This window comes from Taudactylus pleione, unplaced genomic scaffold (genome assembly GCF_031769625.1).
Source record: "Taudactylus pleione unplaced genomic scaffold, aTauple2 ptg000850l, whole genome shotgun sequence".
NCBI classification, from domain to species: Eukaryota; Metazoa; Chordata; class Amphibia; order Anura; family Myobatrachidae; genus Taudactylus; species Taudactylus pleione.
Genome location: NW_028285252.1, coordinates 395,023 through 422,500, shown reverse-complemented (window position 1 = coordinate 422,500; position 27,478 = coordinate 395,023). Strand labels below are relative to the sequence as shown.

At 49.1% G+C, this 27,478-nt stretch overlaps 1 protein-coding gene across 2 annotated transcripts in view; it reads left to right on the top strand.

Moving 5' to 3' along the window:
• Positions 1-27,478, top strand: part of DIPK1B (divergent protein kinase domain 1B) — a 104,162-nt gene that overhangs the window by 71,464 nt on the left and 5,220 nt on the right. For both annotated transcript variants that reach the window (XM_088458767.1, XM_088458768.1), the window contains exons 4-5: positions 18,700-18,807; positions 19,672-19,848. In XM_088458767.1, the coding sequence (XP_088314893.1) occupies positions 18,700-18,807; positions 19,672-19,848 (285 nt within the window). The remainder of the gene's footprint in view (positions 1-18,699; positions 18,808-19,671; positions 19,849-27,478) is intronic.

Below are 27,478 nucleotides of genomic sequence, written 5' to 3'. Positions count from 1 at the left end.
ATGGAGAGGGATAGAGTTACATACGGAAGGTCTGAGGGGGAATGTGGAGGCATTTTGGGATGAGAAATGTCGGGGCGCAGATTTGTGTTTTAGGGTGTTTATTACGGAGACTAATGGTAATTTGTAGCCATTATGAGGTTAAGTTATTGAGTTTTGTTATTTATAAGTTGAAAAAAAAAAGTAAACTTATTCGCAAAGTGCAAGATAATCTCCATGTGATGGTCTATTCAGCAATGATTTTATTACATAACAAATATGGAAATCATAGTTTCTGTATTTTTTATGTAAATCCCCTATTCAGCAATGGGTTAATGGAGAAGATAACGCAATTATCTTCTCCATTAATTCCCATCTCGCTGAGTACCGCACTGTAGGGATCAGTACCGCACTGTAGGGATCAGCCATTCATCTGTACAGTGCTTTAACGCTCTTTGCTATTCAGCGAAGCAAAAAGTGTTAAACCACTCAAAATATTTCCATTATATAACGCCACCTCACAATGGCGTTATACGAAGAAAATACTTAAATATACCGAAAACTGCAGGGACAGAGGGAATATTTCCCATAAGTCCCTGCAGCATCCTGTAAGCCCGCCCAGTCTCCGTCCCTGCTTCCCGGTGATCGCCGGCAGGTAAGTCCACCTAGAGCCTTTTAAACCTGCCGAAATTGAGTGACGTGTATACAGGCTTTATACTAGCCTGCATACATGTATATTTATGTGCGATTATATTTCACATTTATATATACTGTAAATGTTAAATATAAAAGCACATATGTATACATGTATACAGGCTAGTATAAAGCCTGTATACACATGTCACTCAGTTCGGACAGGCTGGAGTTGTACTTACCCCGTCGGAGGTGACAGCGAGTAGGGACGGAGACTGTTCCCGAGCGCATGACTGAGGATGCGCAGAGGAACAAACAGAAGGGATTGTTTGCGGAATCCCGATAACATTGCCTCCTATGACATCGCAGGGACAGCGTGTTACCGCAACCACTGTCCCTGCACAAAATATTGCTGAATAGTAGCCATAAATTATCACGATTAATAAAAACTCGCGGCCAATAATATTCTGTGTAACATCGTCACTCTTGCTGAATAGACCCTAACACCCAGATGTGACACGTTGCATAAAACGACAGGTGAGCCAATCAAGTCATTCGCATCCGGAGACCTGACCATGAAACGCAATTTAGTCGCATTTCTGTTGCGGCTTAAAACATGACCGCTCCCGGCTTTATTGGATGCTACGGAATGTAACATTGTGTTGAGTAAAGCCCCAGGCCCAATACAGGAAATACTCAGGTCCCTGTGGGGCCACACGAACACCAGTGACCTAAAAACAATTGTGCCCTCTGTTACTGATACTCGGTATCACGGATGCTGGTGTGAGCCGCTTTGGTCTGTTTCCCCATTAGGGAACCTGTTTTATTATCCATTACCTGTTGGAAGATGTTCCACAACAGGCCCATTCCTCCTACCCAGACCTCAGAAAGGGAGGAGCTTACATGGAAGTAGGTGGAGCTTTAACCCAAAAGCAATGGCGTTTAGCGAACTGGGGGCGGAGTCCGGTTGGTCGAGGACCGAGGCTCAGTTTGTCGCAGTTTTGCGCTGATGAATGTTGGGGGGGGGGGATATGCAGATCTGTCTTTTGCGCACTTCTGGTTTATGTATTGGATCAAGTATTGGGCATTAAAGAGCAAAAACGTTTGTGCTGTAATCTGACGCGTCTGAGGGAAAAGTACAGTCAGTAATCCAATCTGCAATAACCAGCCAATTCATTGTAACGTGTTTATTAATGATGATGGGTACACTTTAATTAAAGACCGTTATTTGTATCTGAAAACTAATTTACTTTGAGTCGTTTGCTGGTGAGGAGTGGAATAAAAGCCGCGGTCTGCTCATGTGCGACATGATATTAACTGGAAGTGATTTTTCTGTTATTGATAGTGTTATTATTATTATTTATAAGGCACCATCCAAAGGCTCCGCAGCACCGCGCAAAGAGAGCTTAGCGAACAATACATTACAATAGAGAGCGCGGCACAGTAACTGACTTAGGGGCTCAGGTGGAGCGAACAGGCCAGAGCTGCGTAAGGAGCAGGGCCGGATTATAGGGGGGGTAACGGGCGGTCCTCCCAGGGCACCCACACAGTCATCTGACCCAAAGGGTACATTAATGGAGGGCAGAACAGCATTTTGCTGCCTGTGCTCCAGTTCTCCGCTGTAGCTCAGTACTTTGGTGTGCCAGTCCCTGCCCCCGTCCTCAGCAGCAGCGGTCGGTGAGCGGATTGGCAGGTGCTCAGGGATGGCAGCAGCTCTTGCCGCTCTCCAGCTGATGACAGAAGTGCCCCAATGCAGGCTCTGAAGTGCCTCCCCCACTTCTGCCGCTCTACTTCGATGGTCAGGGGCCCGGCCCGGCGCAGGAAGCGGATTCGCTGGACAGGTCGATGAAGAGGAGGAGACAGAGATCCCCTGCACTGCTCCACCAAATAACCGGTAAGTATACTGACATGTCGGGGCAGAGAGCTGCGGCAGGCCTCCGTCCCAAACACAGACCCCCCTCAACCATAGCGACTCACCACACTGGGGCGAGAAGTAATTGAGGGGGGGTGAGAAGAGCAAGGGAGCCTGGATGGATTTAGGATGGGGGGTTTAGAGAGGAGAGGAGTAACAATAGCTGGGGTGACTGGCAGAGGGGGGGGTGCAGGGGATGAGCAGCATTGCTAGGAATTGGGGAGAGGCAGGCCAGATAGGTGGAGGTTGCAGTAGTCCAGGCGGGCGATGTCCAGTGCGTGGATGAGGGTCTTAATCGCATCCAGGGGGAGAGAGGGTCTCACAATGGTGGAAGCGGCAGAATTTGAAGAGGGGCTGTAACTAATCTATTTGTAAAGATCAAGTTTCTGATAATGTAGTTCTGTTTGTCCCTCCCACACACGTCAGGAACCGCAGACAGGTGAGAGAGGACATTATAACTAATGGCTGGAAATGTCGTCTCCTAAATAACTATTCACATGACCGGCAGTGATTTTATGCTGCTTCATGGATGGTTATTTACAGTGAAACGTTACAAATTATTTTTTGTTGCTGAGTCATTTTTTTGGTGGATTAATCTGTAGAGTAGAAATTATATCGTCATTTTAGAGGCTTGTAAAGTTTGATTAGCGCACGGAGCCTCCTTCCGCAGAACATGTTATGTTTGTGCATAAAAAATACATTAATTTCATAATTTCGGCTTGTAGCACGTACATTTCTAAGCTGCCTTTTATTTCAGTATAATTTTTTTGTATCCAGATTTGACAGATGGAAGGCAGGCAGGCACTGCAAGGATGGAAGGCAGGCAGGCACTGCAAGGATGGAAGGCAGGCAGGCACTGCAAGGATGGAAGGCAGGCAGGCACTGCAAGGATGGAAGGCAGGGAGACACTGCAAGGATGGAAGGCAGGCAGGCACTGCAAGGATGGAAGGCAGGCAGGCACTGCAAGGATGGAAGGCAGGCAGGCACTGCAAGGATGGAAGGCAGGCAGGCACTGCAAGGATGGAAGGCAGGCACTGCAAGGATGGAAGGCAGGCACTGCAAGGATGGAAGGCAGACAGGCACTGGAAGGATGGCAGGCAGGGAGACACTGGAAGGATGGCAGGCATTCACTGGAAGGATGGAAGGCAGGGAGGCACTGCAAGGATGGAAGGCAGGGAGACACTGCAAGGATGGAAGGCAGAGAGACACTGCAAGGATGGAAGGCAGGCACTGCAAGGATGGAAGGCAGACAGGCACTGGAAGGATGGCAGGCAGGGAGACACTGCAAGGATGGAAGGCAGGGAGACACTGCAAGGATGGAAGGCAGGCACTGCAAGGATGGAAGGCAGGGAGACACTGCAAGGATGGAAGGCAGGCAGGCACTGGAAGGATGGAAGGCAGGCACTGCAAGGATGGAAGGCAGACAGGCACTGGAAGGATGGCAGGCAGGGAGACACTGCAAGGATGGAAGGCAGGGAGACACTGCAAGGATGGAAGGCAGGCACTGCAAGGATAGCAGGCAGGGAGACACTGCAAGGATGGAAGGCAGGCAGGCACTGGAAGGATGGCAGGTAGGCAGGCACTGCAAGGATGGAAGGCAGGCAAGCACTACAAGGATGGAAGGCGGGCAATGCATGGATGGAAGGCAGGCACTGCAAGGATGGAAGGCAGACAGGCACTGGAAGGATGGCAGGGAGGCACTGCAAGGATGGAAGGCAGGCAGGCACTGCAAGGATGGAAGGCAGGCAGGCACTGCAAGGATGGAAGGCAGGCAGGCACTGCAAGGATGGAAGGCAGGCACTGCAAGGATGGAAGGCAGACAGGCACTGGAAGGATGGCAGGCAGGGAGACACTGCAAGGATGGAAGGCAGGCAGGCACTGGAAGGATGGCAGGCAGGCACTGGAAGGATGGAAGGCAGGGAGGCACTGCAAGGATGGAAGGCAGGGAGACACTGCAAGGATGGAAGGCAGGCACTGCAAGGATGGAAGGCAGACAGGCACTGGAAGGATGGCAGGCAGGGAGACACTGCAAGGATGGAAGGCAGGCACTGTAAGGAAGGCAGGCAGGGAGACACTGCAAGGATGGAAGGCAGGCAGGCACTGGAAGGATGGAAGGCAGGCAGGCACTGGAAGGATGGCAGGCAGGCACTGCAAGGATGGAAGGCAGGCAGGCACTACAAGGATGGAAGGCGGGCAATGCAAGGATGGAAGGCAGGCACTGCAAGGATGGAAGGCAGGCAGGCACTGGAAGGATGGCAGGCAGGGAGACCCTGCAAGGATGGAAGGCAGGCAGGCACTGCAAGGATGGAAGGCAGGCAGGCACTGCAAGGATGGAAGGCGGGCACTGCAAGGATGGAAGGCAGGCACTGCAAGGATGGAAGGCAGACAGGCACTGGAAGGATGGCAGGCAGGGAGACACTGCAAGGATGGAAGGCAGGCAGGCACTGCAAGGATGGAAGGCAGACAGGCACTGGAAGGATGGCAGGCAGAGAGACACTGCAAGGATGGAAGGCAGAGAGACACTGCAAGGATGGAAGGCAGGCACTGCAAGGATGGCAGGCAGGGAGACACTGCAAGGATGGAAGGCAGGCAAGCACTGGAAGGATGGCAGGCAGGCAGGCAGGCACTGCAAGGATGGAAGGCAGGGAGACACTGCAAGGATGGAAGGCAAGCAGGCAGGCAAACACCAGGTTTGCAGCAAGCAGTTTCGCAAACATGCCCTTACTGTACTATATATACAATTACACCCTACTGGTTTGCCAGTGGCGTAAATGTCAGGTTCAGCAAAGGCGCGTTCTGTATACTGTGTTTTCCAGCGGTTTGGTGGACAGAGCGCTCTGTTACCTGTGTCAGTAACATTAGGAAATAATAGACACCGTAACTGTGAGGGAGATGAGAAGAGGCCGCAGAGCATCTCTGAATGTTATAATGATCTGTATGAAATGACTGCGGAGCTCATAGAACGAGCACCAGAAATAGACAGCTAATGGCCTTTCCCAGGATGCAGATTATTCCTCTCACATCTCAGCACAGACTGATCACCCGGCCAGTATTCTATAATGACTGAGAGGGGACCTGATACATACAGATGTGACCTTTTACACTCTGCGCCAAACAGCCCCCCAGCGTCTTTCTCACTCAGAATCTGCTTCTTATTCGCATAAATAACCGGGAGTTATACAACGACTCTGCTACATTACACTGATCTATTTGATGTGTGACATTTGTACCTCTGAGTCCGAATCTGTGTACCAAGTGCTACGATGAAACGGCCGCGGCTTTTCGTCACGCCAAGTTCTGCTTCATCTACGACTTTGTACGTGTTTAAAACAAATTCTAGTGAAGTTTGTCGCAGCCCGGCGTCTCTATTACACTGTGGGGGGCGTTTCACTGCGTCTTCAATGAGAATAAGATACAAAATATAAAGAAATAAATGCTACGCTGAGAGCGTCTGTCGCGCTAACCGTCTTGCGCTGCATGGGGCATAATTGCTAGGTGTATGAGGACACACCAGTAGGTTTATGACATGGTTCATACATTAAAGCAAGCCACAGTTTTGCTATTAGGGAACGCTAAAACTCTGGCAAGGCATGCTGGGACTTGTAGTTTCACAACAGCTGGAGAGCCACAGCTTGGCCAGGCCTGCATTAAAGTGTAACTAACTGTTGACCGTGCTAAGTAGAGGCCGAGGCTGACCCTATGTGGCCTGTCCATTTAGTTGCACCTATTGACCTGATGGAGGGAAGAGGCACAGAGCACCTCGTGCCTCAGTGTTGCACAAAATTCAAGTGAGTGGATAGACCTCATTCCTATGAATGTTGGCTCATCTCATATAATGTCTGCCTCCGCTGTTAGCAGGCAATGAGTGTTTAAAGTGTGGCAAGGCTTGCATTATACTGTACAAATAGTAACTATCCTGCCAGCTACTTGTACGCAGAGCTTACACTCATTCTCCTAGTGATTATAAGCTGGGGAGAAGAAATAGGATAGAAAATGTACGTGGGCCATGCAGACCTGCAAATGTTAGGGGGCGTATGTTCTGCACCTGCAAGTACGCACAGACGATGGTGACTTGTGGAAAAATAGCCGCATATGCTGCCGCTATAGAGACGTTCGCACCTCGTATTTATCTCATAGGTGGTTTTTTTTTGCAAGAACGCTTCTATTGCGCAATTTACTCCCCTTTCCCTTCTGACTGCGCTCAGCCCCATTGTGCCTGATGGTTCTGTATCGGTTCCTGTGAATGGCCCCAGGGGGTGAGTGAGTCGGCTTCCTACCAGCTGGGAGGCCGGGATACTGTGCGAGCGCCGGCCTCATGACAACGGCGTGCTGTTGCCAGGCTCCATTGGCAGCCATGAATGTGCACGATTAATGATGAAATAATTACGTTGTAATGAACCCAGATAAATCCCGGAAGGGTATTCTTTGTGATCGCCATGGAGACCAGAGGCCTGGGAGTGAAGGGACAGCCCTGTGCCTACAATGAGATGGCCTCTCAGATACAGGCCGCAGCCAGAATCACATTCTTCCGTTACGCCGGCTCCTGTCCGTGTGCTGCATACATAAAGCATATCGGCGCAGTACGTGGGGCTATATCCTTGCAGGGACCACCCACCTGCGACACAAAAGGACTTTATTTTATAATGTAGTAGAAATTGAGCACTTTTACTATGCATATTTATGCTCTCTAGTGATTATCAGATTGACTGCACCAGTGAGGCACGAGGCACTAAGGGCCTGATTCAGAGCCGGACGCTATTTGCGCTCGCTCGTTCATTAAAAAGGGCTAGCTATTCAAATGAACCGTTTGCACTTTGCGGTCTGTTCACGCCTCTATGTCTGAACGAGCGAACAAAACTTGCGGTCGTAATTTTGAAAAATACGCCCCCTGGCCGCTCACATCATACGTCATGTCCGCTATTTATTAGATTAATCGAGTACATCGATCAGCGTATGAACTGCTCGCTATTCTTGCGGTTGGTTTTTCCTACCACAATCTTTCGAGCAGTTCTGGCTATAAAATAACCCAGTGACGTGGTCAATGACGCTGCTGTATTAATTATGCACACCCATAAAATGCCCGTTTTGACCTTTAAGCACGCCTGCGTTCTGATTTCCACTCCCAGTTTTCAAGCACCTTCCCCTGTTACCACCCACATACGCCTCCTCCTGTCACTCAAAATAGCAGGCATTCGCTATTTAGCGAACAAACGATTTTCAGACGCACTGACTGGTTCGCGCATGCGTATTAAAATCCGTACGCATGCGCAGTTGTGCGAACATCGGTCGGAACGAACGAGCGGCTGCTTACGAGCGGCTCTGAATCAGGCCCTAAGTGAATAGCTCCCAATAAGCCTTTAGATCCTACTGTAAAATAACATTTCTGATTTCTCCAGCTCTGTGTCCGCTCTGGTTAATTTTTCTGATTTGTTACCAGGTACGAGTGCGGCCAGGACAGATGGCCTTGGCTCCCTGACATTGCTACCCGTCCAGTGCCCGGTGCCAACCTTCCCCTGCCTCAGTCCAAGGCCCCTGACTCTGCCATCGCACACTCAGAAAAGCTCCATTTGTTAAAGTGGCTCTAAAAAGCGAAACGTGACTTACACACGAATCTGCATATGGCAGCCCGAGACGCATATTTTATGCTGTAGGGGGGCTAAGAAGTGGTTCTGCCATTAATATTCATTAGACGGAGCCTTCTGCATAGTAAACGCTTCTTGCAGGAGTTGGAGAACCACTCGGTGTATTGCAGCCGTAATTAGAGATCTGAGGAGGATCTGAAGCTGCTTTTCAGTGCAAAAAAAGGACCTTTCTTTCCTCCATGTTCTGTTGCCTGAGCAGCGACGTTTTCATGAAACAATTTGTTTACTGTGTTCTGAGACCCCTGTGTCAGAGACCCCCACAACACTGTATTTCTGATGTCTATTATTAGGGCAGAATCCCTTCTTGGGGGGAGTGAGGGATTTGTAAATTGAAACAATCCATGGGATCCGGCGTGAAACCCACCTCGTAGAGCCAGCCTGGGCTTCCTGGAACCTGCTGAGCAAACGCACTTATCGTAAAGGAACACCTGGTGGGATGCTCAGCCCTAATACCAACATCCATTGGCCGCCAACCAGATTTAAGACTTGGGAGTCTATTTACGAAGCCTTGGAGAGAAATAAAGTGGGCCTGATTCAGAGGTGCATGCTATTTGCGTACGCTCGCTCTGAATCAGGGCGTCCCTTTTTTTTTTTTAAATTCCGGCCTCCACGCTGCTCGCACAGCTGTGGGTGACCACCCACAGTTTGTGTGAGCGGCCTGGCGATGGTCGCGATTATAGCGACCATCGGCATTGCGAGGAAACCCTTGTGGTAGGGTCTCGGCACTCGCAAATAGAATAGGAAGTCCACTACTGACACGAGTGATGTCAGTAGGGCCGCCCAAAAACGCCAGGGGTTCCTTCGGGAACGCCTCCGTTTGTACAGCTACCCCCCCCCTCCCCGCCTACAAAATGGGGCGAGCTGTCTATCAACATCGACAGCCGCCCCGTTTTGTTGAAAGCCCCGGAGCGAGTGATTTCTCACTCGCTACGGGGCTTGCGCACGCCGCGTGTGCACATTGGCCCACCATCGACCCACTTGCGAGCGCGATGCGCTCGAAAGCAGGTCTGAACCAGGCCCAAAGTACCAACCGATCAGCTCACAACTGTTACTGTACAGGCTGTTTGTAAAATGACAGCAGCTAATTGGTTGGTACTTTATCTCCGATCAGCTGCTATCTGTCATTTTACAAACACAGTCTGTACAGTGACAGTTGGGAGCTGATCGGTTGGTTCTTTCTTTGTCAACTTTATTTCTCTCCAAGGCTTAGTAAAGTACCAACCAATCAGCTACTAACTCTCACTGTACAGTCTGTGTTTGTAAAATGACAGATAGCAGCTGACTGGTTGGTACTTTATCTCCGTCAACTTTATCTCTCTCCAAGGCTTCGTAAATAAAGTACCAACCAGTCAGCTGCTATCTGTCATTTTACAAACACAGCCTGTACAGTAAATTTGGGAGCTGATTGGTTGGTACTTTACTAAGCTTTGGAGAGAAATAAAGTTGACAGAGATAAACTACCAACCGATCAGCTCCCAACTGTCACTGTACAGGCTGTTTGAAAAATTACAGATAGGAACTGATTGGTTGGTACTTTATTTACATCAACTTTCTCTCTCTCCAAGGCTTAGTAAATTGGCTTTTATAAGGGAAACCCTGTAAGTGCCATATTCTTCATTCATAGTTGCTGGTCACCTTTACTAATGGAGACACTAGTTCCGTACCTGTCCCACACAAGTGGTTGTGGCGTTATTGGGGAAGGACGGTGGCGCCTGGACGCTCGGATGGCTTCCTCAGAATTCCGTCACAGAAGGTTTGCAGCACAATGACACCACGTGAAGCACTTCCAGTGATTGTCCTGGATCCAATGCAGCTTTGTTCCCAATTTGGTGCACGAGTCTCCTCTGAAGCTGGGGAGAAAGGGCAGAAACCCCCCAACAGCTGGACTTAACATAATATGACCCTGAGGGCTTCATTCTGCTTTGGTTCCCAGTGCCAATCAATGCCTCCTTTGTCCTGACCGCCCTTGTCCTGCGGGTAACATGTCAGGGTCATGGAAGGATAAGAATAGTATCTCTGAATCTGGATGTTATGCTGGAAATGGGAAAAGTGCTACAAGTGTCCCAAAGGTTTCCCTGATAGGGGTCACTACAGATTGTGTAACGCTGGCTATTAACGTCTGCCTGACGGGGGCTCTAATGATAGGGGTCACTACAGATTGTGTAACGCTGGCTATTAACGTCTGCCTGACGGGGGCTCTAATGATAGGGGTCACTACAGATTGTGTAACACTGACTATTAACGTCTGCCTGACGGGGGCTGTAATGATAGGGGTCACTACAGATTGTGTAACGCTGACTATTAACGTCTGCCTGACGGGGGCTCTAATGATAGGGGTCACTACAGATTGTGTAACGCTGACTATTAACGTCTGCCTGACGGGGGCTGTAATGATAGGGGTCACTACAGATTGTGTAACACTGACTATTAACGTCTGCCTGATGGGGGCTGTAATGATAGGGGTCACTACAGATTGTGTAACGCTGACTATTAACGTCTGCCTGACGGGGGCTCTAATGATAGGGGTCACTACAGATTGTGTAACGCTAGCTATTAACGTCTGCCTGACGGGGGCTCTAATGATAGGGGTCACTACAGATTGTGTAACGCTGGCTATTAACGTCTGCCTGACGGGGGCTCTAATGATAGGGGTCACTACAGATTGTGTAACGCTGGCTATTAACGTCTGCCTGACGGGGGCTCTAATGATAGGGGTCACTACAGATTGTGTAACACTGACTATTAACGTCTGCCTGACGGGGGCTGTAATGATAGGGGTCACTACAGATTGTGTAACGCTGACTATTAACGTCTGCCTGACGGGGGCTCTAATGATAGGGGTCACTACAGATTGTGTAACGCTGACTATTAACGTCTGCCTGACGGGGGCTGTAATGATAGGGGTCACTACAGATTGTGTAACACTGACTATTAACGTCTGCCTGACGGGGGCTGTAATGATAGGGGTCACTACAGATTGTGTAACGCTGACTATTAACGTCTGCCTGACGGGGGCTCTAATGATAGGGGTCACTACAGATTGTGTAACGCTAGCTATTAACGTCTGCCTGACGGGGGCTCTAATGATAGGGGTCACTACAGATTGTGTAACGCTGGCTATTAACGTCTGCCTGACGGGGGCTGTAATGATAGGGGTCACTACAGATTGTGTAACGCTGACTATTAACGTCTGCCTTACGGGGGCTGTAATGATAGGGGTCACTACAGATTGTGTAACACTGACTATTAACGTCTGCCTGACGGGGGCTGTAATGATAGGGGTCACTACAGATTGTGTAACGCTGACTATTAACGTCTGCCTGACGGGGGCTCTAATGATAGGGGTCACTACAGATTGTGTAACGCTGACTATTAACGTCTGCCTGACGGGGGGGCTCTAATGATAGGGGTCACTACAGATTGTGTAACACTGACTATTAACGTCTGCCTGACGGGGGCTCTAATGATAGGGGTCACTACAGATTGTGTAACGCTGACTATTAACGTCTGCCTGACGGGGGCTCTAATGATAGGGGTCACTACAGATTGTGTAACGCTGACTATTAACGTCTGCCTGACGGGGGCTCTAATGATAGGGGTCACTACAGATTGTGTAACACTGACTATTAACGTCTGCCTGACGGGGGGCTCTAATGATAGGGGTCACTACAGATTGTGTAACGCTGACTATTAACGTCTGCCTGACGGGGGCTGTAATGATAGGGGTCACTACAGATTGTGTAACGCTGACTATTAACGTCTGCCTGACGGGGGCTCTAATGATAGGGGTCACTACAGATTGTGTAACGCTGACTATTAACGTCTGCCTGACGGGGGCTCTAATGATAGGGGTCACTACAGATTGTGTAACGCTGACTATTAACGTCTGCCTGACGAGGGCTGTAATGATAGGGATCACTACAGATTGTGTAACGCTGACTATTAACGTCTGCCTGACGGGGGCTCTAATGATAGGGGTCACTACAGATTGTGTAACACTGACTATTAACGTCTGCCTGACGGGGGCGCTAATGATAGGGGTCACCACAGATTGTGTAACGCTGACTATTAACGTCTGCCTGACGGGGGGCTGTAATGATAGGGGTCACTACAGATTGTGTAACGCTGACTATTAACGTCTGCCTGACGGGGGCTATAATGATAGGGATCACTACAGATTGTGTAACGCTGACTATTAACGTCTGCCTGACGGGGGCTGTAATGATAGGGGTCACTACAGATTGTGTAACGCTGACTATTAACGTCTGCCTGACGGGGGCTATAATGATAGGGATCACTACAGATTGTGTAACGCTGACTATTAACGTCTGCCTGACGGGGGCTGTAATGATAGGGGTCACTACAGATTGTGTAACGCTGACTATTAACGTCTGCCTGACGGGGGCTGTAATGATAGGGGTCACTACAGATTGTGTAACGCTGACTATTAACGTCTGCCTGACGGGGGCTGTAATGATAGGGGTCACCACAGATTGTGTAACGCTGACTATTAACGTCTGCCTGACGGGGGGGCTCTAATGATAGGGGTCACCACAGATTGTGTAACGCTGACTATTAACGTCTGCCTGATGGGGGGGCTCTAATGATAGGGGTCACTACAGATTGTGTAACACTGACTATTAACGTCTGCCTGACGGGGGCTGTAATGATAGGGGTCACTACAGATTGTGTAACACTGACTATTAACGTCTGCCTGACGGGGGCTGTAATGATAGGGGTCACTACAGATTGTGTAACACTGACTATTAACGTCTGCCTGACGGGGGCTCTAATGATAGGGGTCACTACAGATTGTGTAACGCTGACTATTAACGTCTGCCTGACGGGGGCTCTAATGATAGGGGTCACTACAGATTGTGTAACGCTGACTTTTAACGTCTGCCTGACGGGGCTGTAATGATAGGGGTCACTACAGATTGTGTAACGCTGACTATTAACGTCTGCCTGACGGGGGCGCTAATGATAGGGGTCACCACAGATTGTGTAACGCTGACTATTAACGTCTGCCTGACGGGGGCTCTAATGATAGGGGTCACTACAGATTGTGTAACGCTGACTATTAACGTCTGCCTGACGGGGGCTCTAATGATAGGGTCACTACAGATTGTGTAACGCTGACTATTAACGTCTGCCTGACGGGGGCTCTAATGATAGGGGTCACTACAGATTGTGTAACGCTGACTATTAACGTCTGCCTGACGGGGGCTCTAATGATAGGGGTCACTACAGATTGTGTAACGCTGGCTATTAACGTCTGCCTGACGGGGGCTGTAATGATAGGGGTCACTACAGATTGTGTAACGCTGACTATTAACGTCTGCCTGACGGGGGGCTCTAATGATAGGGGTCACTACAGATTGTGTAACGCTGACTATTAACGTCTGCCTGACGGGGGGGCTCTAATGATAGGGGTCACTACAGATTGTGTAACGCTGACTATTAACGTCTGCCTGACGGGGGCTCTAATGATAGGGGTCACTACAGATTGTGTAACGCTGACTATTAACGTCTGCCTGACGGGGGCTCTAATGATAGGGGTCACTACAGATTGTGTAACGCTGACTATTAACGTCTGCCTGATGGGGGCTCTAATGATAGGGGTCACTACAGATTGTGTAACGCTGACTATTAACGTCTGCCTGACGGGGGCTCTAATGATAGGGGTCACTACAGATTGTGTAACGCTGGCTATTAACGTCTGCCTGACGGGGGCTGTAATGATAGGGGTCACTACAGATTGTGTAACGCTGACTATTAACGTCTGCCTGACGGGGGGCTCTAATGATAGGGGTCACTACAGATTGTGTAACGCTGACTATTAACGTCTGCCTGACGGGGGGGCTCTAATGATAGGGGTCACTACAGATTGTGTAACGCTGACTATTAACGTCTGCCTGACGGGGGCTGTAATGATAGGGGTCACTACAGATTGTGTAACGCTGACTATTAACGTCTGCCTGACGGGGGCTGTAATGATAGGGGTCACTACAGATTGTGTAACGCTGACTATTAACGTCTGCCTGACGGGGGCTGTAATGATAGGGGTCACTACAGATTGTGTAACGCTGACTATTAACGTCTGCCTGACGGGGGCTGTAATGATAGGGGTCACCACAGATTGTGTAACGCTGACTATTAATGTCTGCCTGACGGGGGCTGTAATGATAGGGGTCACTACAGATTGTGTAACGCTGACTATTAACTTCTGCCTGACGGGGGCGCTAATGATAGGGGTCACTACAGATTGTGTAACGCTGACTATTAACGTCTGCCTTACGGGGGCTGTAATGATAGGGGTCACTACAGATTGTGTAACACTGACTATTAACGTCTGCCTTACGGGGGCTGTAATGATAGGGGTCACTACAGATTGTGTAACGCTGACTAATAACGTCTGCCTGACGGGGGGCTCTAATGATAGGGGTCACTACAGATTGTGTAACGCTGACTATTAACGTCTGCCTGACGGGGGCGCTAATGATAGGGGTCACTACAGATTGTGTAACGCTGACTAATAACGTCTGCCTGACGGGGGCTGTAATGATAGGGGTCACTACAGATTGTGTAACGCTGACTAATAACGTCTGCCTGACGGGGGCTGTAATGATAGGGGTCACTACAGATTGTGTAACGCTGACTATTAACGTCTGCCTGACGGGGGCTGTAATGATAGGGGTCACTACAGATTGTGTAACGCTGACTATTAACGTCTGCCTGATGGGGCCGCTAATGATAGGGGTCACTACAGATTATGTAACGCTGACTATTAACGTCTGCCTGACGGGGGCGCTAATGATAGGGGTCACTACAGATTGTGTAACACTGACTATTAACGTCTGCCTGACGGGGGCTGTAATGATAGGGGTCACTACAGATTGTGTAACGCTGACTATTAACGTCTGCCTGACGGGGGCGCTAATGATAGGGGTCACTACAGATTGTGTAACGCTGACTATTAACTTCTGCCTGACGGGGGCTGTAATGATAGGGGTCACTACAGATTGTGTAACGCTGACTATTAACGTCTGCCTGACGGGGGCGCTAATGATAGGGGTCACTACAGATTGTGTAACGCTGACTATTAACTTCTGCCTGACGGGGGCTGTAATGATAGGGGTCACTACAGATTGTGTAACGCTGACTATTAACGTCTGCCTGACGGGGGCTCTAATGATAGGGGTCACTACAGATTGTGTAACGCTGACTAATAACGTCTGCCTGACGGGGGCTGTAATGATAGGGGTCACTACAGATTGTGTAACGCTGACTATTTACTATTTTGGGGCTCTAATCGTGTGACCTGAGCTTTGTCCTTGCAGAGAAATCCACCCATATTGGCCTGTTAGGTCCAAAATCATGTAAGGGGTTAATTATAAACCGATTTCCGTTTGCTCTGGTTAATTTGGGATCATCGGGAAGCGATATTATGGTAAAAGAAGTATTGGGGATAAATCTGGGATATACGGGAAGTCCTAGGTCTCATATTCACGTGCAAACCATTATTGTCACTGATGTGTGTGTATAATATATCTGTGTGAGTAAGTTATAATGAGCCTGATTCAGAGATGGCCGCAATAACTATATTTTCGCAAATGTTTTTCCTACTGCCCATGCGTTGTAGTCGCACCGTGCATGTGGCGCGATGGTCTTGCGACAGTGGTCGCAGAGATCTATTGGCAGTGTGATAGTCAGGGACTGTATGTGGGCAGTAACGAGGGGTAGCGAGTCAAACACAGTCCTGTCGCGATAGTTTGGGGGGCTTGTCACAGGCTGCGTCTGAGATCCCGTACTCGGTAGTTAAGGGTTTGGCATGTTGGTTCTGTTGGCCCTTCTGCACGGCCATGGTTACTCAGAAGTCCGATCGGCCCATGTGCGTCCGATGGTTGCGTCTCCGTACACAAGCAATGGACTTCAGGCGCCGCGAGTGGCCGTCTCGATACAAATCTCGGCAGCTGCAACATTTGAATATTTTTGCACAGCCGCTGGTACAGGATCACTGTAGCCCTATGGTTGCGCAGAATGTCCGATGGTACGTGGCCACTGGAACTGCATCTTTCACTTTCTCCACCGATAGCCACTTCCCGTCACCGCCCAGAGTTGCCCATCGGATTTGCTTAGATCGCCGTGCGTTTCTGATCTGCATCTCCCAGATGGTGACCATAGAGATGTATGCTCGCGACCAATATTTTAATTGCGTCCACCTCTGAAGCAAGAACCTCGGTTCCTCCGTTCCATTCATCTTTCTCCCGATTAGGCCAGAAGGTTGAGAGGTATGTCCCATTCACGGGTGCATGTGTGCACATTAAAGGGATGCTTATAGAGGAGGGCAATGGGATTTCGGGTGGTCAAGCGCATAGGAAGTAGGGTTGTCCATCAAAGCTGTCACCAAGCGATGGTAGTTTGCAGGTGCCCATCGTCAGAAAACCAATGATGATTTGACCATCCATGGTTTCTGGCCGAGCATGCACAATGGAAAGGAGACCTGAAAGAAAGAGGAAAAAAAACACACCAAGGACAAATCGCCATCGGGCCCCGCCATCGCTGGTAAATATCGACCATTGGCCCCCAACCATTGATGGTCAACCCTACTCGGATTTGTTAGGCGTGATCTTGAGCGGTAATGTCCGCTACTAATAACAGCTAATGACTGCTGTCTTCTGTATTCCCAACACCCACCCCCAGCCCCTTCTCTCTTGCATGAAGAGTCTCTTCCACAACCTTAAGTGTCCTTTTATAAATGACAAGGACACAACTAGCGTCAGATGCGGCCAGGTCTCTGCTTCTATCTACAAGTGATTCAGACCGAATGTAATAGTTTGTGATTTCTGTCCCATCTCTTACTAATGAATTTAGTTGAAGCGTTGAGAAGCCGCGTTACCATGATGATGATTTTCACCCCTTTAATGGAAAAACAAATAAAAAAAATAAATAAGTTTTTCTCGGCAAATCCGCATCCAGATTTATTTATTTTGTTTGGGGGACGGGGGAATCTGCACGTGGACATCTTCTCACCCATCTTTGTCGTACTATTCTGCTAACTTTTTACCAGTTGCTTCCCCTGGAGCAGACGTCCCCTCCCACCTGCGGGATAATAAAATCCCGGCCGCCATGAGTGTACGGTTACCATGCAGACTCTCCACAGTGTACAGCAGATTGTCCCGAGCCGCCATGGCCATTAGGAACAGGCCGGCTGAAAAGTGCTTTTGTCTCTTACGGGCGCTGGCTCATATTTTGCGGTGAGCTCTCTGCCACTCTGATTTAATTAAGGCACTTCTCCGTCTGTCAGATGGAGGTTACTGTTAAAGACGAACTGATAACAGAGTATTGACGCACCGTCTGCTGGGACTAATTTATTTATTGAAGTCTGTTAGGATCTTTCTGCTCTGTGAGGACTGCGCTGGATGGGGGAGCTGGCAGGGATAAAAGGAGAAGAGAAATCGCCATCGTAGGGCGATCGGTCTTGCTCCCTCGGCCATTCTGGAGACCAGGTGGGAAAGAAAATGATTCCCGTCTTTCCCTGATATTTAAAGGGACAGCGGTTGAGTCAGTTGGATGTTTCCGCCTATGGTAACGATCGCCCCACATGGGTCGTTTCCGGAACACACGACCGTTATAGGTTATATATCCCAGGTCAGGCTGGCAGAATACGTCTTACATTTTCCTTATTATGGCCACTGGACATCTGTATGCAGCACAGATTAGTGTTACTAAGGAACAGGCTCCACAATCTCCACACGCAGATAGATATAGAATATATACATATAAAATACAGACTTAATAAAGAAGAGTGTAACATGTTTTACTGCAGTGTGAAGTGCTCAGGAACTGGCTTTGAGCAGAGTATAGTAGATTATTATCTGCGCTTCAGATTGACCTTTAAGAGAAATAAATTAGTCGAGATCCTGGCTAGCACGCGCACCGCTGGAAATGTACAGCTACAGGACCAGCCTAGTCATACACTATATTAGGTGTAAATACCCGCCGGTACAAGGGTGGCCGCCAGGTTAGAGATAGGTGGTGATAACATTACAATAGGCCTGTGCTGTAATGTGTACCTGTCACACGCACGCAGTGGTCTGACCCGTGGAGTCAGCCTATTAATCCACTAGGAACCTCACTGAGGCATTAGTGAAATTAATAGGCTCCATGGTCATAAATATTACATACCTCCCACCATTTATAAAGGTAAAAATGGGACAATATAAGCCCCGCCCCTGTTCTGCCCAATCATGTCCACTTGGCTGTGAGGTTCCTCCCAATTCTTTGTAAGCTCCGCCCTATCAGTGTCCACAAATTCAGGGGCACTTGGGATTTATGGTTGTTGGTTCTACCCTGAAAATGTTCTGTTTCCATATATTGTGGGGGGGGGGGGGGGGGGAATCATTAACACCGAATGGATAATGGCCAATGCTGTCCATCATGGGTGATTTTGCAGATCTCTGTGTTAGATAAAGTTGTCTGTGGGCGTCACCTGCAGCGACCTCCAACGCTGTTTGTTTGTTTTCTTCTTTCTAGTGCGACCAGTACAAGAAGGGAATTATTTCGGGTTCCGCCTGCAAGGATTTGTGCGATGACCACACCCTGGTCTTCCATCAGTGCCTGTCATCCTCGCCCACCCACCAGGTACCGTATTTCCATAACACGCTGGTTCCACGTGCGTTCTGGTGTTGTAGTGAGTAATAGCAGCTGTAGAATTCTTGTTATGTTCCTGACATTGCTGTCACTGGGATCATTGCTTCACACACCGGGTTATGGAGCAACTTGGGTCAATGCTGAGTGAGAATTTCCACCAGCAAAATGTCTCGCTCCCGCTAGGGCACCTCAGCGCAGGACAATTGTGCGCAAACCCCTCTGCACGCTGAGCTAAGGAGCTGACCTCCCGGGAAGACATTTCAGGCAGATGGAATCTCATTTTTATAGTATAAATGTGTCATTGTTTTACTCTATGTACACGTATGACCTCTATTGGGGGAAATGTACACGCATGACCTCTATTGGGAGAGATGTACACATATGACCTTTATTGGGAGATGTACACGTATGACCTCAATTGCAGGAAATGTACACGTATGACCTTTATTGGGAGAGATGTACATGTATGACCTCTATTGGGGGAAATGTACACGTATGACGTCTATTGGGGGAAATGTACACGTATGACCTCTATTGGGAGAAATGTACACGTATGACCTCTATTGGAGGAAATGTACACGTATGACCTCTATTGGGGGAAATGTACACGTATGACCTCTATTGGGAGAAATGTCTGCTGCTCCCTCATGAAAGCCTCGCATCCACCTCAGCCTTTCATCACCTACAACCAGCGGAGTTCGCACCAGTGACGTGCCTCGTGCCTCAGTGATGTCGCCGCTCCATGGAGATTTGGCTCCATATTAGCTGGATGCGTAGAGGAAACCTGCTGCTTTGTGTATGACCCACATAGTTCCGGGTCAGAGATGTGTAACCTTTCTGTCTCCCCCCATACAGGTCTACCGGGGGCTATGGAGGGACAGGGAGGTCATCATTAAATGCGGCGTGGAGGAGAATTTAAAAGTGGAGAGTAACCCAGATGCAGCCCCTCGGAGGGAGCTCGTACTCTTTGATAAGCCCACCAGAGGGACCTCCATGGACGAATTCAAGGAAATGTTGCTTAGCTTCTTAAAGGTGAGAACCGAGACCTGAATTAGACATGGAGACCATTTTATTGCCAGGGTGTGACAGACCGGACGCCAACACCCTCCCCCCCCCCCCCCCCTCACAAAAATACTTTATTTAGCTCCATGGTAATGGTTTAATTCCTATAAAGCATTGCTCTAATTTTTAACATTATTCAGCCACCAGGTGGCGCCCTCTATAACTGCTGTGACACGTTCCAAATGCATCCACGGTATATACGCTTAGGCGTCGCTCTCCCGACGTGTCGCACCAGGTGGCTGCGGGTACGGGAAGGTCGACGCATCTTCTGAATTTATCAGTAATCGGTTTGTCCATATTCTGTCCAGCCAGTCAGTGCCAGATCCGGGCGTCCGTGTCCTCTGGAATCATGGGTGGTCCGAGCGTCCGTGTCGCCTGGGTCATGGGTGGGACAGTAACGGAGAGAATCCCCCTCCTGTATAGAGGTGCGACCTGACAATGCTGCTCATTGTTCCCCAGAGCTCCAAGCAGAATCTGCGCCCTGTTGTGGGGGAGGGTGGGCGGGGGTCCTATTCAGATGCTGCTTAACCCCTTCCGTATTACCGCCTGCTGTATCAGCGGCAGAATCTTCTGTGTGCCGCAACTGCTGGGATATTGCCGTTCGTCCCAGCGACATCATCCAGTAACAGGGGAGGGGTAGATTCCGGGCATGCAATGCACTGAATCAGACTGGCAGTGGTTTGAGCCAGTTTCTATGGCTAAGCGGTGTCGGGCAACTGATCGCCCCTTTTTTTTTTTTTTTTTGTTATTATTCCCGTCTGAAACACAAAGCAGTCGCCGTATACACATGCCGGACGCATGGCCAGCCGCGTTTTCCTGTGCTGTCCGAACACTGGGGAACCTTGAAACTAGATGTATACAGGTCCTTGTCCATATGAGCTCACACTCTAAAGACACGACCCATAAGGATTGTGGGTGGGAGAAACTGCAGAGGGGTGAATGGAAATGTGCATTAGATGCCAGGGGGGGGTCCATTCCCAGAAATTATGTGAGGGACAGCGGAGGGGTAACATTGGGGGGGATGGGGCATCCTGTAAGCTGTGTGTGTGGGGGGGGGGGGGGGGGGCAGCCAATGCGAGTACAGAAGAGCCCAGATAGAAATAAATTCACGGTGAGGTCCTTAGTACATAGCTGAGCATAATAAATATTCCCATTCTGCTGAATCTCCCTGTGGACAGGAGCTGAGTCGCTGTAATGTGGATTATTAATGCATTTATCCCAATGATATACTAACACAAAATCTGTCCGTCCCAAACATGAATAATAAACCTACTTTGGGTGTAACCAGCACGTTCTCATCCTCCTTTCCCATCCGTGGTGTCCGCTACAGCAGAAATAACCATCTTTAGTTTTGGGACCAGTTACCCCATTGTCCTGAGCCTTATATAATCCCTGGTGCAGGCAGCACGAAAGTGTCTAACATGCCCCCCAGACCCAGCGACAGCCAATTGCAATTTAATTAGTACATCTCACTGCACATTCCCATACAGAATATACACCATACATAAGATATAGCTATAGATACACACAGAATATACACCATACATAAGCTATAGCTATAGATACATACAGAATATACACCATACATAAGATATAGCTATAGATACATACAGAATATACACCATACATAAGATATAGCTATAGATACATACAGAATATACACCATACATAAGATATAGCTATAGATACATACAGAATATACACCGTACATAAGATATAGCTATAGATACACACAGAATATACACCATACATTAGCTATAGATACATACAGAATATACACCATACATAAAATATAGCTATAGATAGACACAGAATATACACCATACATAAGATATAGATATAGATACATACAGAATATACACCATACATTAGCTGTAGATACATACAGAATATACACCATACATTAGCTGTAGATACATACAGAATATACACCATACATAAGATATAGCTATAGATAGACACAGAATATACACCATACGTAAGATATAGATATAGATACATACAGAATATACACCATACATAAGATATAGCTATAGATACATACAGAATATACACCATACATAAGATATAGCTATAGATACATACAGAATATACACCATACATTAGCTATAGCTATAGATACATACAGAATATACACCATACATTAGCTATAGCTATAGATACATACAGAATATACACCGTACATAAGATATAGCTATAGATACATACAGAATATACACCATACATAAGATATAGCTATAGATAGACACAGAATATACACCATACGTAAGATATAGATATAGATACATACAGAATATACACCATACATTAGCTATAGCTATAGATACATACAGAATATACATCATACATAAAATATAGCTATAGATAGACACAGAATATACACCATACGTAAGATATAGCTATAGATACAGACAGAATATACACCATACATAAGATATAGCTATAGATACATACAGAATATACACCATACGTAAGATATAGCTATAGATACATACAGAATATACACCATACATAAGATATAGCTATAGATACATACAGAATATACATCATACATAAGATATAGCTATAGATACATACAGAATATACACCATACATAAGATATAGCTATAGATACATACAGAATATACGCCATACATAAGATATAGCTATAGATACATACAGAATATACACCGTACATAAGCTATAGCTATAGATACATACAGAATATACACCGTACATAAGATGTAGCTATAGATACATACAGAATATACACCATACATAAGATATAGCTATAGATACATACAGAATATACACCGTACATAAGATATAGCTATAGATACATACAGAATATACACCATACATAAGCTATAGCTATAGCTACATACAGAATATACACCATACATAAGATATAGCTATAGATACATACAGAATATACACCATACATAAGATATAACAAGAGATATGGTAAGAACTTACCTTTGTTATCTCTGTTTCTACGAAGTCCATAGGGTCCACAGGGTGACCTTGGGGTATAGCTGGATCCTGGATCCTCGGGCACCACGGAGTTAAAGCTTTTAGCTGCTCCCAGGATGCACTTGGGTCCAACCTCCCCTATACCCCGCCCCCGAGCCACAGGCACCTCAGTTGGTAAGCAGCCCAGGCCGGAGGAGGAGACGAAACAGAGAGAAGGAAGACTGGAACACACAAGAACCATACTCACAGAAATGGGAGACGGAAAACCGGTGACCAGTCACAGAGCCCATATGAAGCCAGGTGCGTCAGGGCGGGTGCCCTGTGGACCCTATGGACTTCGTAGAAACAGAGATAACAAAGGTAAGTTCTTACCATATCTCTTGTTTTCTACTTCAGGGTCCATAGGGGTCCACAGGGTGACCTTGGGGATGTCCCAAAGCAGTCCAACTAAGGGCGGGGACGCTCCTGTGCTGATAGGAGAACCCGGCGCCCAAAGGATGCATCCTGAGAGGCAAAGGTGTCAAACGCATAGAACCTCAAAAAGGTCTGAATGGAAGACCAGGTGGCCGCCTTACAGAGCTGAACAGCAGAGGCGCCACGGCTAGCAGCCCAAGAAGGGCCCACGGACCGAGTGGAATGAGCCTTAACCGAGGCTGGAACAGGTAAACCCTCCTGCATATAAGCCTCAATAATAACAGAACGAAGCCAACGGGCTAGAGTCTGTTTGTTGGCAGGCCAACCCCTCTTGTGAAAACCAAAGAGGATAAACAAAGAATCCGACTTCCTCACAGAACTAGTCCGGTCCACATAAACCTGGAGTGCCCTTACAACGTCTAAGGAAGTCTCCCCAGCCGAAAGATCAGGTGACTGAAAGGCTGGTACAACAATTTCCTGATTAATGTGGAACCTGGAAACCACCTTAGGCAGGAAATCAGGACGAGTGCGAAGCACCGCTCTGTCCTGATGAAAAATCAGAAAAGGGGGACGACAAGAAAGCGCCCCCAAATCTGAAACCCTCCTGGCAGAAGCAATTGCCAAGAGGAAAACAGTTTTAAAAGTTAGCCACTTGAGCTCCACTGACTCCAAGGGCTCAAAAGGAGGACCCTGTAAGGCCCTAAGAACCACCGCCAAATCCCACGGGGCCACAGGTGGCACAAAGAGAGGCTGGATTCTCAAAACACCCTGGAAAAAGGTGTGTACGTCCGGCATAGCAGCGATCCTGCGCTGGAACCACACCGACAGACCAGACACGTGTACCTTCAGTGAAGAAAGACGTAATCCTAAGTCCAAACCGGACTGAAGGAAAGCCAGAATACGCAAAACTCGGAACACCTGGGGATCATAGTTTCTGGCCTCGCACCACTGAAAGTAAGTGTGCCACACTCTGTGATAGATCCTCGCGGAAGCAGGCTTGCGCGCCCTCAGCATGGTAGTAATAACGGAGCTAGAAAAGCCCCGAGACCTCAGGACGGCTGTCTCAAGAGCCACGCCGTCAAAGATAGTCGACCCAGATCCGAGTGAAGACAGGGCCCCTGAGACAACAGGTCCCGCCGTTGAGGTAGGAGGTACGGAGCGTCGATGGACAGGCTCCGCAGATCGGAGTACCACGGCCTTCTGGGCCACGCTGGGGCCACCAGGATCAGTGTGCCTCCGTCCTGTTTGAACTTGCGCAGGACCCGAGGCAGCAGAGATATCGGAGGGAACAAGTAAGCCAGTTGAAACAGCCATTTCACCGACAGCGCGTCTATCAGACTTGCGCCTGCGTCCCTTGTCCTTGACCCGTACACAGGCAGCTTGTGATTGTAACGGGACGCCATCAGGTCCTGTTCTGGCAGCCCCCACTTGTCCACGAGTAGTTGGAATACCTCTGGATGAAGCGACCATTCCCCGGGATGCACATCGTAACGGCTGAGGAAGTCTGCCTCCCAATTGAGGACTCCTGGGATGAAAACTCCCGAGAGAGCTGGAAGATAGCGCTTTGCCCAAGCCAGGACGCGGGACACCTCCGACATCGCAGCTCGACTGCGAGTCCCTCCCTGGTGATTGATGTACGCCACCGTGGTGGCGTTGTCTGACTGCACCTGAACGGCCCTTCCGTGAAGAGCGGTGCCGGACGACTGCAGGGCTCTGTATACTGCCCGCAGTTCCAGGATGTTGATGGGAAGAATCGCTTCCTCCGCCGACCAACGACCCTGAAGTGACAAGGAGCCTGTCACCGCCCCCCAACCCCGGAGACTGGCATCTGTCGTGAGCAGAACCCATTCCGGGATCCAAAAGGGGCGCCCCTCCAGGAGATGCGCTGTCTGCAGCCACCAGGCTAGGGACAGACGCACCTCCGAGGACAACACCAGCATCTGAGAGCGGATCCTGTGTGGCAATCCGTTCCATTCTGAAAGAATCAGCCCCTGCAGGGGCCTGGAATGGAACTGGGCAAACTCCACCATGTCGAATGCCGACACCATGGACCCCAAAACTCTCATCGCTGAGTGCACCGACACTCTGCCACTGCTCAGACAACTGTGAATCCGCAGCTGTAAGGAGGAGACCTTCTCTGGAGTCAGAAAAATCCGTTGCTGACGAGAGTCCAGCAGGGCCCCCAAATGAACCATCCGTTGTGATGGGATGAGGGAGGATTTCTTCCAGTTGATCAACCAGCCGTGCGCCTGTAGACAAGCGACCGTCAGGTGGAGATGCTGGATCAGTACCTCCGGGGAGCTTGCCAGCAAGAGGAGGTCGTCTAGATACGGTAGCAACCATATCCCCTGGCTCCGAAGGTGAGCCGCCATGACCGCCATCACCTTGGTAAATACCCTTGGTGCCGTGGAGAGACCAAAGGGTAGAGCCCTGAATTGGTAGTGGTTGTGGAGAATAGCAAACCGCAGAAACCGTTGGTGCGATGTTGCTATAGGCACATGGAGGTAGGCGTCCTGGATATCCAGGGAGACCATATAATCCCCCGGTTCCATCGCCAGTATGATGGAACGCAAAGTTTCCATCCTGAATTTGGGAACCCTGAGAAACCTGTTCAGGGACTTCAAATTGAGGATGGGGCGATGAGAGCCATTGGGTTTCTGCACCAGAAACAGCGTAGAGTAATACCCCATCCCACGTTGAGACTGTGGTACGGGTATAATGACCCCCGCCGTCAGCAAGGCCTCTATGGCTTCCTGAACCTGCAAGGCCTTGGTTTTGTCCTGAGAAGGACTTGTGCAAAAAAACTGGCAAGGCGGCCTGTGCCGAAAAGACAGGGCGTACCCCTGGGAGACCACTTCTCGCACCCAGGCATCCGTGGTGGTATTGTGCCAGCACTGGGCGAATTGAAGAAGTCGGCCTCCCACTCTGGGGTCCCCCAGAGGGAGGCCCGTCCCATCACGCAGAAGGCTTATCTTCTGGCTTGGAAGAAGGGCGCCTAGCACTCCAGGCTTGCTTCTTTGGCTTTGAGGCGGTCTTGGGTGCGGACTGCCTCGGGAAGAACTGACCCTTTGCCTTGCCCTGAACCCGAAAGGAACGAAACGCCGAGCTCCGGACCTTAGCAGGTGTAGTAGCTGAAGGGAGGAAGGCTGACCTGGATTTTGCCAGGGTATCTACTATTTTGTCCAGGTCCGGACCAAATAGTAATTCCCCATTAAAAGGTAAGGCCTCCAAGCCTTTCTTTGAATCCGCGTCTGCTCTCCAAGACCGCAACCACAAGGATCTACGAGCAGACACTGCTGCCGCCGAAACCCTAGAGGTCAACAGGCTAGCATCCAAAGATGCTTCTCCAATGTAGGAGGCGGCATCTCTCATCTGTCCTAACAACGCCCTCTGGACGTCCGGAGATTCATCCGTAAACGTGTCCTCCAAGGCGTTGGCCCACCCCTCAATGGCCTTGGCCACCCAGGAGATGGCCATGGACGGCCGGGCTACAGCCCCTGAGAGAGAATAAATAGACTTTAGACAAGTCTCCACCTTCCTGTCCGTAGGATCCTTCAGCGAGGATATAGACGGCAATGGCAAAGTAGCACTCCTGATGAGGCGTGTTACATGGGAATCGACTGCAGGCGGAGTTTCCCATTTCTTACAATGCGCTTCCGGGAATGGATATTTGGACGCCAAGCGTTTCTGTGGCAGGAAACGCTTACTGGGCGTCTGCCAGGCCACCGCCATGTGATCAGTCAACTGATCAGACAAGGGGAACGCTGTAGAAGTAACCTTAGCCTTTTTAAAACTAGGATACCTTGACTTGGGAGCGGGTGCCTCATCCTCAATCAGAAGAATAGCCCGCACATTGATGGAAGACTTAGTGTCTACCTCCTGGACTGAGGCATCTGAGGCTGAGTCATCCTGTACCTCACCATCATCCGAGAACCCCTCAGAATCCGAAAGGTGCGCAGCCTGTGCCATGACTGAGCGTTTAGACGCCCTGGAGGGCACGTCACTGCGCAACATCGACTGAAAAGCCGAAGATGCTGCCGCCAAATCTTGGACAGTGTGGGAAAGCGCATCCACCCAGGGTGGAGGAGCTGTCACAGGAGCCTGAAACGGCACCACAGCCGGCTGTGCCACAGGGGTGGACTGAATATACATTGGCAACCCCGCATAGGGACCAACAGGCTGAGACCCCGGGGGAGTCTGCAATAATTGTGGGACACCCGGGGAATGGGGGATG